The sequence below is a fragment of the Sorex fumeus genome, unplaced genomic scaffold (assembly GCF_029834395.1).
Source record: "Sorex fumeus unplaced genomic scaffold, SorFum_2.1 ptg000094l, whole genome shotgun sequence".
In the NCBI taxonomy this organism is placed as follows: domain Eukaryota; kingdom Metazoa; phylum Chordata; class Mammalia; order Eulipotyphla; family Soricidae; genus Sorex; species Sorex fumeus.
In genome coordinates, this window is record NW_026606151.1 from 12310315 (window position 1) to 12324647 (window position 14333).

Genomic DNA, 14333 nt, shown 5'->3' on the forward strand with positions numbered 1-14333 from the left:
ACTTCTCCCTCTCTTCTCCCCCTCCCTAGGGCGCACCCCCCGAGCCCGGCCTGACTCCCACCCGGCTCTCTTTTTCTCAGCGCCCCGACCCACAGCGTTGACGGCATGGAGCGCGCTGCCCATTGGCCCGAGCGGCAATCCCTGAGGTGGCAGCGTCCTCCTGATTGGCTGCCGGCCCCGGCGCTCCCCGCCCCCCCCGCCCCTCCGTGGCCCGGCTCCCCGCCCCCGCCGGCCCCGCCCGGAGCCCCCGCCCGCGCGCCCGGCCGGGCTGCGCTCGGCTCCGCGCGGCGACCCGGCCGGCGCGCTGGCTCCGCCCCAGGGACGCGCGGCTGCATAAATAGAGCTGCGCTGCTGGCCGGGCGCGAGCGGCGAGGAGGCGCGGCTGCGAGTCGGGGCCGGGAGTCGGGGAAGCCGCGGGGCTAGGGGGCGCGCGGCGGCGGGGTTGTCGAGTCCGAGCTCCGAAGGGAGCGCCTGGAGAACCCGCCGGGTTTGCTTTTTTTTTTTTTTTCTTTTCTCTTCCTTCTGGAGCTTTTTGATTATTTTTATTTTCTTTTTCCTCTTCTTCCCCATCCGCTCCCCCCTTCTTGGCCTTTTCGGTCCCGACCGGGTGGTCACCCCGCCGCCCAGCAGCGATCGCCTCCTCCCCATCCCGTTGCCCAACCCCGGAGCCCCGCCGCCTCCGGTCGTCAATTGTTGCGAGCGGGATCGCGGTGCCCGCCCCAAGCGCGCCCGAGCCGCAGGCACAAGGGGCGCGGAGCCGGCGGCGGGCGCGGGCTCGGAGCGTGCCTGCCTCCCTCGCTCGCTCGCTCGCTCGCTCGCTCGCTCGCTCGCCCGGGCGGCGCGGCGGGCACCGGGTGCCAGGGCGCGCGCGCGATGAAGGCGGTGAGCCCGGTGCGCCCCTCGGGCCGCAAGGCGCCGTCGGGGTGCGGCGGCGGGGAGCTGGCGCTGCGCTGCCTGGCCGAGCACGGCCACAGCCTGGGCGGCTCGGCGGCCGCGGCGGCCGCGGCGGCGGCGGCGCGCTGCAAGGCGGCCGAGGCGGCGGCCGACGAGCCGGCGCTGTGCCTGCAGTGCGATATGAACGACTGCTACAGCCGCCTGCGGAGGCTCGTGCCCACCATCCCGCCCAACAAGAAAGTCAGCAAAGTGGAGATCCTGCAGCACGTTATCGACTACATCCTGGACCTGCAGCTGGCGCTGGAGACGCACCCGGCTCTGCTGAGGCAGCCGCCGCCGCCCGCGCCACCGCACCACCCAGCCGGGACCTGTCCGGCCGCGCCGCCGCGGACCCCGCTCACGGCGCTCAACACCGACCCGGTGAGACGGCGGCGGCGGCGGCGGCAGTGGCAGTGGCGGCGGCGTGCGGGCATCTGGTCCTCCTCGGGGAGCCCGGGGGGCGCCGCCGAGGAGGATGACAGCCGCACCCCCTTTCCTTCTCCCGGGGTGGGCGCGTTGGGGGCCGGTGGGGGGGAGGCTCCGCGCGGATCTCCGGGGAGGGGGGCGTTGGGAGGTGGACAGACACCCCGGGCTGCACCCCGGCTGGGGCGCGCCTCCTGGCGCTGTCAAGTGCCCCGGCCGGCGGGAACGGGGGCGTCGGCGCGGGGGGACCCGGGCGCGCGCGAGGGGGAGCGCGTCGTGGGCGCCGGCTAACCTTGCGCTCGCGGTTCCGTTGCTGTTCCAGGCCGGCGCGGTGAACAAGCAGGGCGACAGCATTCTGTGCCGCTGAGCCGGGCTGCGCTGTCCAGGTGAGCGCACCCTGCCCAGGCCGACGACTGGGGGCGTGGAGAGGGGGGGCTCCGATCAGCGGAGACAACCGGCCCCGGGGGATGGGGTGGGAGGGATGGGGGGCTTCCGGTGCCAGGCCCCGCCGGGGGTCTTAGCCCCCCCCCCCAGCAGACTGGCCAGAAAGGAGGTCACCCACCCCCCCACCTCCCGCTCCTTTCCTGCCACCCAGCGAGCCAGCGAACCCGGACTTCGCTCTCTTAATTCGGGGCGCGCTCCCCCACTCCGGAGGACAACGATCGCCTCCTTGTCCTCGCAGCCCCGGTGGCGGCTCCCCTAGTGACCAGCGGGCACCACCCCACCACCACCGTGGACGTGGAAAGTGCGCGATGGCCCTGAGCAATCTGACACCCGCTTGGGATGCAAGGGCGGGGAGGTGGGGTGGCCAAGGGATGGGGGGGAGACAGGACCCGGGAAGAGGGTCCCCCTCTCCCGGATTCCAGGGGACCCGCAGCTGCCTCCCCGGCGCCCGGCGGCCCCGGGCTGCGGGTGTTGTCTGACCTGGTGGTTTGTTTTGGGTTGTTGATCAAGCATGTCTTGAGTTTGGTTGGTGGCGCCAGTCGGTCTGCAGCGGGAAGGTTCACACACCCCCTCTATTCATTCCTCTTCCACAGGTGTGCGGCCGCCTGAGCCCGAGCCAGGAGCACTAGAGAGGGAGGGGGAAGAGCAGAAGTTAGAGAAAAGCCACCGGAGGGAAGGAAAAAAAAAAAACAGAACAAAACAAAAAAACCCACACACCTTCAGAGCCTAGACACGTTGCGCTCATTCCAAGAGAGAGGGAAAGAAACATTTAAAAACGCTCATCCTTTTTTTTTTAATTTTCTTTTTCCTTTGCACGTTTCATCCACCTTCTACATAATTCTTTGTCTCTTCATTTTATAACCGTTGTGAATTGTACATTTCTGTGTTCTTGGGAGGTGCAGTTAAACTTTTAAGCTTAAGTGAGACAGGACTGGTGATATATAGACGATCAAGAGTAAATTCCGACTTTAGAAGCCTCTACTCAGTGACCAAGGAGCTCAGTTTTTGTTTGGAAGCTTTACTAATATACCAGAGCAATGTAGATATTTTTTTTTCTCCTCACATCTATTGTTTAAAATAGATGATTATAACGGAGCAGGGAACTTTCTTCTCCTTGCAAGAATGTTACATATTGTATAGATAACTGAGTGACATTTCATACCATGTATATATAGAGAGAGATGTTCTATAAGTGTGAGAAAGTATATGCTTTAATAGACTACTGTAATTATAAGATATTTTGAATTAAATATTTTTTGTAAATATTATGTGTGTGTTTTTTTAATCTATGGGAATATTTCTGTTGAAAAATTATTTTTCAGCTCAATTGCAGAGCTCTTGGTACCTGGAATGTCTTTTCTGTTTGCCTTGGCTTTTAATTTGTTTTTGTTTTGCTCACTGTCTGTGTAGTGACAGTGTTAGCTAGTGATCCTGCATGCCTGCATGAGACGCTTAATCACAAAATAAACTTGTTCTGAGTCCATTCAAATGTGTTTTTTTTTTAAAAAAAACTAGATGGAAATCTCTGTATTTGGAGCATACATATTGGAAATATACTTAATCTGATTTTAAGTACAGGGTTTGACAGTGTAATCTATAAAGCGTGTTTTTCATTTTCTAATTGAGATCATGATGGATTCTGAGTGATTTTGCCTATGGGACGGGGAAATGCTTGGATCTTTAAGGAGTTTATGAAATGTTTAATCAAAGTGAAAAAGATAGTTCTCATTCTTCATTTTACACAAAAGCTTAGTGTCAGTAAGTTTCCTGTCTGTATAGATTCTTTAAATCATAGAAATGAAAAAAAAAATGTTCTCTGCTTGCTACCAAAGGACAAACTCTTGGAAATGAACACTTTTTTGCTTTCCTTCCTCCAAAGAATAGTAACAGGCAACAGTGGGAAAGAAAAATAAGACGGCATAGTGACGAATCTTTGAAGCAGGCATAAAAGTTGATCTTCAAACCGAAAACTTAAGTAGACCAAAAATTCTGATGACCGCATCTAGATTATTTTTTTATAAAAATGATTTTCACTATAGCTATGCTAGTTACCGCTAAACTACTGTCCAATCTCTTGTGATGTGTACCTTTTACATGTGAATATTAAAGTAGATTTATCTGTCTTGTACTGTGATTTCTGGTCTCATTTCTTTCAAAACCTTGTACTTATTTTTTCAAGACTCTTTTCTCTTTAAGAAGGCTAACATTTTCTAGGTTAGCTAGGAAAAACGCGAGGCTTGCAAACACGCATTTAATGTCATTGGGTCTCCCCACACGAGTTAGATGGAATTTTTAGAGTGAGAATTAAGTAGGATTTAATTGGGTGCTTTGTAAATAGTTAGTCAACTGTGTGTGTAACCTGGTCTGTTTGATTTTTAAAAGGAAAGGATTTGTTTCAGATCATACAAGAATAAAAGTATAGACTCCGGGGACTTTTTATAAGGTCAAAGTCAAATATTTATATGAATATGAAATGTGATGGTCCCTAGTAGTTGAAGTGACAATGTCTCAATAGAAGCAAAGTTAAGATTAGTAGGCTCCAATGAATTGGAAGCTTAAAAATCAGTGCTCTTTCCAGCATATTACCCTCAGCTCTGACATTTTACTGATCTTAAGTATTTTTAGAATGCCGCGTATTTGGTGTTGAACCTTATAAAGTCAAAGGACTGCTTGTTTGTAGATGAGGTTTATTTCTATTTTTGAGATTATTCATTCTTGTCACACTTCAGGAGGAAAACACAAGAACACTGCTGGAATTTCCAATCGGAAGAATTCTAACCATTATATTCTTTGTGATTAAAAGGGGGACAATTCCTGCTTTTTATTTGGCAGTTCAATTTCAGTGGGAAGCCAGTCCCACAGGAACCCCTGGGCAGGCTTTTCACAGGCTCCATGGCCAAGCCTTGAGGCACAGAGTAAATTTAAGCTGGTAGATAACAAACTTTGCACCCTCCCCCCCCAAATAGAATCAATGATTTTGCTTTTTGAAGGTAGATGTTGACCCTTAGTTGATTTTTATCAAATTTGGGGCATGGGGGCGGGGTTTAATAAATTATGTATTGGGAAGAAATAAAAAATTTCAAGATAATACATTGTAGAGAGTTGGCATTTTTCCTTGGTCATTCACACAGCGTTTGATGCCTCTAAAGAAGACTCACTGATGTCTCTTAAAAAAAAAAATCATAGGCACTTGTAGGAGATATTCTATTAAGATGTTGGCTATGCCCTAAGTAGGCAATCAGATGACAAAAACATTTGAGTCATTTATCTAGGTAGTTTCAATTACTCAGATATTTGGTTGACGAGAGGAGGGAAATATCCTGACTGCTGTCATGTAGTCTGTCTACTTTTCATTATATAGGCACAATTGGAGTCCGAATTATTTAAAACCTTCATAGGAAAAAAGAAATAGACAATATCGCCTAGAGAGAGGCTGTTTTTAATGAGGTTATTAAGTACTGACTGTCTCAAGCAAGACCAAGTCAAGGAAAGAGGAAAAAGCTCTTTTCTTTCAAAGAAGTAGATACCCCAATACTGTATAAAATCTCACTCATGTGGTGTCCAGCTTCAACTGAATTCTTAGAACTTTCCAAAATTTTGACTGGTCAGAGAGATCCTTGGTCTTCTCTGCCTTCTAGAGCCATAAATCTTCACTGAGCGAAAAAGGCTTCTGAAGTTTGTGGTTTTTAATTGACTTCTCCTGAGTTATGCAATTTTTCATTATCAGGAACGGGGCTCTTGATGGATCACCTCAATTATTTACAGGGTTTCTTACCATGTGATGAAAAATGTGACTTAAAATGGTGATAGAATAGAAAGGAAATGTGGGAATGTGAGAGAAAGCTTGTTGCCTGTTCTGGAGTCTGCTGGCCTGGGAGAAGAAGCTTGGGTCTTCAAGAAGGCAGTGGAATAATATCAGGAAAACTGGGACCCTCCCCCTACCCCCAAATATACACACACAAAGTAAATGACATAGACCTTATAGACATAGAACTTATTTCATATAGTACACAACCAAATAAAAGGGTCGGTCTCTGCCTTGCTTGCTTGCTGGTCCCTTTTAAGTATAACACACTCACACACACACACATACATATACATATATGTGTGTATGTCTATATATGTAATCAGCTCAGGTGGACCTGGGGTTTCAACAAGACTAAACCTTAAAAACCTTAAACCTTCCAGATTTATAGCAAGGAAAAACCTTCCTTTTACTGCCTTGTAAGTCCAGGGAATTCATTTACCCTTCCCAGAATTAATCTTACTAGGGCTACCCTCAGTAGGCATTCTTTGGACCCTGATGATTTCTTTCGATTCCAACTCATGACATTTTGCTTAAATATTCATTATATAAATTAGAGTCATTACCTAGAAGGTAGTCATTTTACTTGGAGTTCTACATGAAGCCTTGATACCATGGAGCCTCGAAAGAGAAAACTCTTACAAAAGGGAACACGTTTGTTCTAGGGAGAGGAACTACAGACATCGCTGCTTTATAGAAAATCCTATCGATTTTCAAGGAATTATTTTGTGTGTTTGTGTTCAAGGGCCTCCTTCATCAACTGGATTCCAAACTAACTTATTTTTTTAAAGTTTCACCAAGGTGCTGAAACACAGGTGAAGGATGTTGCCAATGGTTTTCTGTACTTGCCAGGATTTGGAAGGAAGGTTAAGTTTCCCCAATAAATTCACACATGGGACAGCAAAAGAGGGCCATAATAGTGATGTTAATTTGAAAAGTCCCTTTGAGTCCACAAAAGAATAACCACATCAGTTTCTGAGGAAAGAACAAAGTGTGTTCCCTGTATACCATTGGTTAAAAATGGGACTAAAGAGCATTGAAACTTAAAATGTTTTTAAAAAGAGACCCGTGGCCAATTTTCTCTGAGTCTAGTTGCATCTGGATTTTCTCCAATAAGGAACCGCAAACTTTAAAAAGAAATTTTCTAAGAAGTTATATAACTAGTGGCCAAATATGCAAATTCCTGATGAAATAAAACACCATCATGTTTTGTTGATCATGATTGTTGATCAATTCTTTATTGCACAAGTGCACATCAACATTTTAAGTATACATAGTAAACTAAATCTTTATCTTTCATTCTAATGTCTGATTTCCAAAAGAAAATGTTTTGGGCCTCTAGGTTCTTCATACAAATTCATGTATTTTAGAATGTTCCTTAAATGTTTGCGAAAATAGTCCTTAAATATTTAAAGTTTTTTTTTCTTAAATATTAGTAGCACCTTTCATTGGCTTTTGAAGAAAGACTGGAGTTTTATGCCTGCAGGTACTTACTGAAAATCATCAGCATAAAAGAAAATATTGTATATCTGACAATAAAAAGTCATTTTCTCTTCACTTTAACTCGTGATTGGAGATTTCCATAAAGAAGCACTCTCCAATTATTTTTGCCTACTATAAGTCAAAATATATTGACTGTTACAAGTCAAAATATGTTAAGTTTCAGCAATAGTAGGAAAGAAAATAAAGAATAGCTATAGTAATTGACATGTTTATCATATCTTCAGAACTTGGTTCAATTTCATTATCAATTTGAAGAAAACAGAAAGGGCAATGTTCTTGTAAAATGTTAGAGGAAGCCCAAGAAATAGACAGTCACAGACACAAATTTCTAGTCATACCTCTCAGAAATGTGTCTCAGGCCTCTTGAAAGTAAGTTCGTGATTCTCACTAAAGCTAAGTGGGCTCCTTCGGCAAAAAGTTTGCCATGATATTTCTTTGTAAGTTGTATGGTGCCTAACCAGGGTCGTTGTAAGGTAGACGCTGAACTGAATTAAGAAGGTCCCTTTCATAGATTCTCTTTTTGGGGCTCTCAAGCACTGCGTTGCTGTTTCATCTACAGTGGATCACGAGCCAGTGTCAGACCAGTCTCTCTGTGTTCTCTTCGCCTCTGCTTCTGTCTTGTAGATTGGCACAAGGTTTTCCCCACCTGCCATTCTTTGTGGATTTCTCATTGTTAGTAGAAACTGCTATAATGAAATACTATAGACTTAAAGCAATTATTCCTACAGCGCCAATTGCTCAGTTTTGGAGTCAGGAAGCTCAAGATCAGGTGCTGGCCCATTGGTTTCTTAGACATCATTGCCACCATGAGATGAATTTAGCAATTTGCAGGCATCTTTCAGATCTCCAGGTCACCCTTGGTCCTGTATCTTGTCCCTAGAACTGTGCATTCCAAATCAAACAGAACCCAGAGCTAAGCCAGGCCCTTTTCCGGCCCCAAATACTTGGATGAAATGATACTTCCAAGTATACTCCCTTTTCTCTCTTCCGCTGGTCCCTGCCTTCAAACATACCTGCCAAGCTTCCCCATACCTAAAGGGCTGGTCCTATATGTGCTAGATGGCAAAACATGCTTCGCCTGGCCAGAAAATGATTGATGTTCTTCTGAGATTAAAGAAGGACAGCAGCTTCAGGGAATGTAGGGGTTGCAGAGAGGGGTGTTTGTCCTGGCAGCCAAACAGGCTGAGTGTCAACAGGCCCATCTGTGAAAAGGAGGTTTTATCCAGAATGACAAGCTGTTTCAAGCTTTCTTTGCACGTAGTGTCACCTCAGCCTGGGTCCGCTGATGTTTTTCTCCCAGGCTGTTGTCAAACTGCTCATCTTTCTTCAAGACTCAGTGGTCACCTCTAGTGCCAGAGTTATAGAATACCTTTTCTTCTCCAGTTCCAAATAGCTAGCACCACCCCCACACTGGTGTTTAATCATGTTCACATTTCTGTGTTCCCCATAGATCCCTGACCCGCCAGGGAGTCTAGAGCACAAAGTACTGGAAGAACATTCCCATACTGGTCCCTGCCAACAAACCTAGCAAACTCTTAGCAACTTGAAATTGCTGCAAAGAGATTTTTTTCATTATCTGGTAAAGCCTTCGGCTGCCCTTAAAACACGAAAAATAGATACGCAGTGTGCTCTTGGGAATGAGGGAGTGTGAACAGCCTTGGGCAAAGAGTATTGGAAGACAGATTGAGCAAAAGAAAAGAGAGATGGAGCAGATCTTGTCTCGGGAGGAAAGAAAGTAACATCACTGACCCAATTAGAAGAAAGAAACAAAGAAACTCAGTGCCTGGGGTGAAAAATGGGGAGCAAGGGGCGATGACTCTATTAGTGTCAGCTGTGAGTGGGTGGAAGGCAACAACAGCTGACAGAGTCCCCTCAGGTAAAGGGCATGATCGGATACCTGTATGAGTGCCTTGGGCCGCTATTCTCTTCAGTTGTGCAAAGGACCTATGGGCCAGCTTCATCACAATAAATGCAGTGAATCTGTTAAAAGGACAAGTTTGCTGCAGGAATGGGACGGTTAATACAGATGGAAACTGCATTATTCTTCCTAAAATCTGGGGCCTTCCTAAAATCTTGGACCCAAGGCTCCAGATTTTAGGAAGGATAATACAACTTCCATCTGTATTAAGCTGTAACGTGGGATCATACAGTCAATGAGGCACTTGCCTTGCTTGCTGTCAGCCTGGGTTTGAGCTTCAAAATTACATAGGTTTCCCCTAACACCGCCAGGAATGACGCTTCTGCACAAACTCAAGAGTAAGCCTTGAATGTCCTGCACTGTGGCCCCCAAACTAAGAGGGGGGATAAAAAGGAATTTGGAAGAGGGTAATGTCTTGCACGTGGCCAACCCAGGTTCCATTCCTTTGTCCCTCTCGGAGAACCCGGCAAGCTACCAAGAGTATCCCACCCACACAGCAGAGCCTGGAAAACTCCCCATGGCATATTTGATATGCCCAAAACAGTAACAACAAGTCTCACAACGGAGACATTACTGGTGCTTACTCAGCAAATCGATGAACAACGGAGGACAGTGCTACAGTGCAGTGCTACTGCACCTTTCATTTTCTGGCATAGAAGACCAAAAGGGAAAGGGGGTGCAATCGGGTACTGAACCTGGGTTTTTCCATCTCTAATCCAGGGCCACTCGGTTCAGGCTGGATGGAATCCATCCCTGGGAACTTGAAAGGGGGTTATCTCGCTCCATGTTCTAATCTACAACTTGCCTCGTGGTTCTTTCCTAAGAATGAGGGGTTCAAATCTTAAGCAAATACTTGTTAAATGTAGGACTGATCTGGCTGCCCTTTCAAAGAGCCAACACAGGTAAAGTACATTTACAAGAATCAAACATTTCAGAGTCCCTGACAAAGGGGCCGTCAGGGCCAGCCAAAAACTGTGTGCTTCTTAGAGCTCTGAATTCATACCCCTTCAGAAGCACCAAGGAACTTTTCAAAGTTCCAATGGTCTTACCTGTAAAATGATTATATAAAATGATTATATAAATGCACATATTACCGAGTGCAGAATGATTTAAAGATTGCCAACATGTACATGTGAAAATGTTTTATATATATTTTCAGCTTTGGGGGGGCATACCTATGGGTGTCCAGAGATTACTCAAGGCTCTGTGATAAGGAGTGGGGTGTTACACATGAAACTCCGGAGATCATGCAGTACCAGGGAAACACCCCAGGCCTCCAGTGTACAACACACACCATCCATCCTGTTAAACTAGCACTCTGTTTCAATCTATTTCAGTCCTGCAGTGCTGTCCAGTAGGGAAAGGGAAGTTGACAGTAGATGCTGCTTGTGAAGAGCAGTGTTGATGTGTGAGATTGTGGGACGGAAGAGAATCTCTGGCCATTTCTCTTAGGATGGCCCGTATTCATGGCTCTCAAATGCTAAAATAGTGCATGTGTGTGTGCTACCTTTGTACTTTAATTTTCTATTGAATATTTCTTGTTGGTAAAGTTGTATCTAACTTTTATGCATTTAAAAACAATAGAGAGGAGCTGGAGTGATAGCTTTTGCCTTGCGCTCGTTTGCCTTGCACGCGACTGACCCGGGTTCGATCCCCAGCTTCCCATATGGTCCCTGAGTACAGAGCCAGGAGTAACCCCTGTGCATGACGGGTGTGACCCAAAAAGCAAAAATAAATAAATAAAAATTAAAAAAAAATAAATAAAAGCAATAGACACAAGGACCTTAAAATGCACTTGGCCTTTTCAAGTTTTCCAAAATTGGGGCCAGAGAGGTAGCGCAGAGATTACACAGGCAAACTGTTTTATTCCCGGCTCTACAGATACATATAGTTTCCTGAGCACAGAGCGAGGAGAAAGCCCTGTCACTGCCCCATGTGGTCCAACACCCTTTCCAACCTTCACCCCCTACCATAGTCCTCACTGAATAGCAACATCATCAGTGGAAACACAGTAAGTCTTTGGAATTCAGTTCTGAGCTCTGCCATTTACTGTATGGCTTTGGGAAAAGCACTTAATTTCTCTGGGCTATTCATATAATTATTCTTTTTGGGGGAGGGGGCAAACCTGGCAATGTTCTGGAGCTAATCCTGGCTTGGTGCTTGGGGTAGCACCCAGTCGTGCTCAGAGCATTGCATGGTGTCAGGGATTGAAGTAGGGGCTTGGCATAGAAAGCACGTGCCCCAGTCCTTTGAGTCGTTTCCCCAGCACTGGGCCTTTTTGAAACTTTATTAAAAGGGATACTTAGCAATGAGTCCCTGTGAATCATTTCTGCAAAACCTCCAACAGTGCCAGTCCTATGAGTTATTTAGCATATGCCAGTCCCTTTTTTCCTCCCTCCCCCTTTATACACTCAAGTAACTTAAAATGTGGTTGGCCTTTTCAAATAGAAAAACACACTGAATAAGAACAGAGGAGCTTGTGTGCAGCCACCAGGAAGTATGCATTTGCATCCTCAATACGAAGAAGGCGTATTTCAAAAATGCAAGATTTCGGGGAGGCCAAGATTTTAAATCACCGGTGTGCAGAAATGACTCTTTCACTCCTGAATGACCAGAGGGACTCTGGCACAAAGCAGTGTTCAGTGACACACGAAGAAGGAACTGAGGAAAGATGAAGTCTAAGGAGCAAGAAACATCCACCGTGTCGAGGCAGAGGGACACAGAGAATGACTTACCGGAAATTAAAACGGGGTTCCTATAGCTGTTGATTTTGCTGTTAACATGCTCAGGCAGAATGCTTGTTTGCTTTTTGATCTATTTTCTGATAGATAGCTAAGTGCTACAGGACTGAGATACAGATGCTGAGGCTGGGAGCAAAAGGGGGGGGGGGGGGGAAACACTTGCAGCCGGATTCAGATTCACTCTCAGACAATACTTGTCTGCTAGAGAAGCAATTTTTTAAAAGCAAAGACATAACTCTAGAAGGGCGCATGGTATCCCAACACTAGTATTCCCGAGACAAATACATGTTGAAGAGAGCATACATGGTTTGGGTCACACCCGGTGATGCTCAAGAGTTAATCCTGACTCTGTACTCATTCCTGGTACTTGGGAACATATGGGATGCCTGGGGATCAACCCTGGGTCAGCTTCATACAAGGCAAGTGCCCTACCCATTCTACTATTGCTGACAGCATGCATTTTATATACTGCATGTCTTTATGGCTTAGCCAAGTCTACCTTACAGTGTGTGTCTTAAGCAGACTTTCTGGTAGTGGACTCTGACATTAAACGAAAGCCAAAATGGATTCACCCAGGCAGGTATCCGCGTTTGGGAGTTGTTGGTGTGAGCTGAGATATTGTGGTGAGTCATAAAATAAGAATGGTGAAGTGAAATTAAATTCTCTCACTTTACCGATAAGGAAATGGGAGCTCTTTAATAGAAAAATGTGACTTTCCCTGGATGGTTTGAGGTTAGGGCAGAGGGCTAGCAAAACCCTGGCTTTTCAGCTTGTAGTCAAGGTACTTGGCTAAGTTCACTATTAATAGTAGTTTGTGTAATCTGGTTGCCTTTGTTATGTTGTGCATAACCTTTTTCCCCTCTCGATCATTTTTCTGTTTGAAAATTCTTTAGACACAGTCTTTTTATTTGTAATTATTTGAGGATTGATGGGTCATTTCTGAGAGGATAATGCTCCTAAGAGAACATAACTATTTGTTGCTGTTGTTGAAATTTTAAAATTCCAAACTTCTCTGGACAGAGGAATGTATCTTTTCATCTACAGTTATTTTGAGGTGAAAGCTCTCCCTATCACTCTGGATTCTGTTCGTTATAAGCCAATTACAAGGAAACTTACAGAAGCCCCTCAGACCTTAATGGTCCAATAGGCACTAGAGACCCTGAGTCATTTATCACTTTGTAGCTCTAATTTCATGGAATGTGAAACACCAGTAGAAGCAGAATCTCGTACCTCAGTATCTTAAAGATCACAAAGAAACACACAATCACAGCAGACCTGTTAGCTTTTGCCAAGTCTGTTTTTATTTTTATACATATGAAGAGAACCTGTTTATCAGCATGTTTTTATGGGCTGATGTCCTCAGTTCCATATTAATTGTTTAATATTAAATCAACCTGGGACATTTTTGGGCACATTCTTAATAAAACTAAAACAAAAACAAAAACCCTTTGTCTGGCATTATTTTGTGTATCTGTATATTATAGGATATGTTAATTTTTAGTGGAAGAACGAGAAAGGAAGAAAGGAAGGAAAGAAGGAAGCAAAGAAGGCAGTTTTTTTCCCCTAGTCTTGATGGGGATGTAGAGTATATTTCTTCCCTTGCTCACAGCAACCCTACTTGAACCCTGGAAACCACATATAGTCCCTCAAGTACTGTCAGGAATAATCCCTGAGCACAAAGTCAGGAGTAGCCCCTGGGCATCTTTGGGTGTGGCCCTTATCTTCCCATCCTCCCCCCACTAAAAAGAGGCTACAAACTGTTATAGAGCCTGACTCCTTATGGAGTTTCAGGCTTTCTCTGTAGGTTAAATAGATCTTTTAATTCCTTTGATTAAAAAAAAAAAGAATTGAAATAGTTACTTAAGATTAAGTCACTTAAGAAAACTCTCCTAAGCTTGTACTATCATTTCAGGGGTTATTTTAAAGTGATATCTCCCTTTTATCATTGTTTCTCCCTTCTTAAAAATACAGGTCCACCAAGACCTGGTGTTGTGTTTGGGCTCTACACCTGCTTGCCACTCTCTTCAGAAAATAGAATTATAAAAAGGCCCCCCTGGGTGATGTTGGGGATGAAGTCCTGATTAGTTCTGCAGGATTGGATGGAGAACTGAGTTTTCAACTGGAGAGTTTTAGGTCTCTCCTGGAGCGAAGAGTTTCCCTCCTCATCTCACACCTGCCTGAAATGTCGGTCTCCAGGGAGCTGAGACCTGCCCACCTCCCTAAAAACTTCACTTTTTTCTGCATGAGAGCATTTCAAACAGCAATGCCTCTTTCCCATCCCACGTCTGTCATATCTCATGGAACGTTCCAGAAAGAGCCTGTTCTTGATTGGAGGGAAGGGTCTTCCTCATTTCAGCCACAGTCCACAGTCCCCTAGCCTCACCCTCCTGGCATGCCTGCTACAGGCAGGGATGCCCTAAAGGGGCTGGCACTGCCTCCGGGTTTGCAGCCTCTCCATCACGTGGCATAGGGTACCCTGGTGGGCGCGAGGCCTAACGCTTGCCCTCAACATCGGCAAAGCTCATTAGATGCCACGAATCAAATATTTGCTTTCGCATTAAACACG

General features: G+C 45.9%; 1 protein-coding gene across 1 annotated transcript; it reads left to right on the forward strand.

The window, feature by feature from the left end:
* Nucleotides 1-770: 770 nt before the first annotated feature.
* ID4 (inhibitor of DNA binding 4) lies at nucleotides 771-3934 on the forward strand. Its single transcript, XM_056132489.1, has 3 exons — nucleotides 771-1314; nucleotides 1679-1742; nucleotides 2394-3934. Exons 1-2 carry the CDS (start codon nucleotides 874-876, stop codon nucleotides 1721-1723), a joined length of 486 nt encoding a protein of 161 aa, XP_055988464.1. The 5' UTR covers nucleotides 771-873; the 3' UTR covers nucleotides 1724-1742; nucleotides 2394-3934.
* The last annotated feature ends 10399 nt before the right edge of the window (nucleotides 3935-14333 follow it).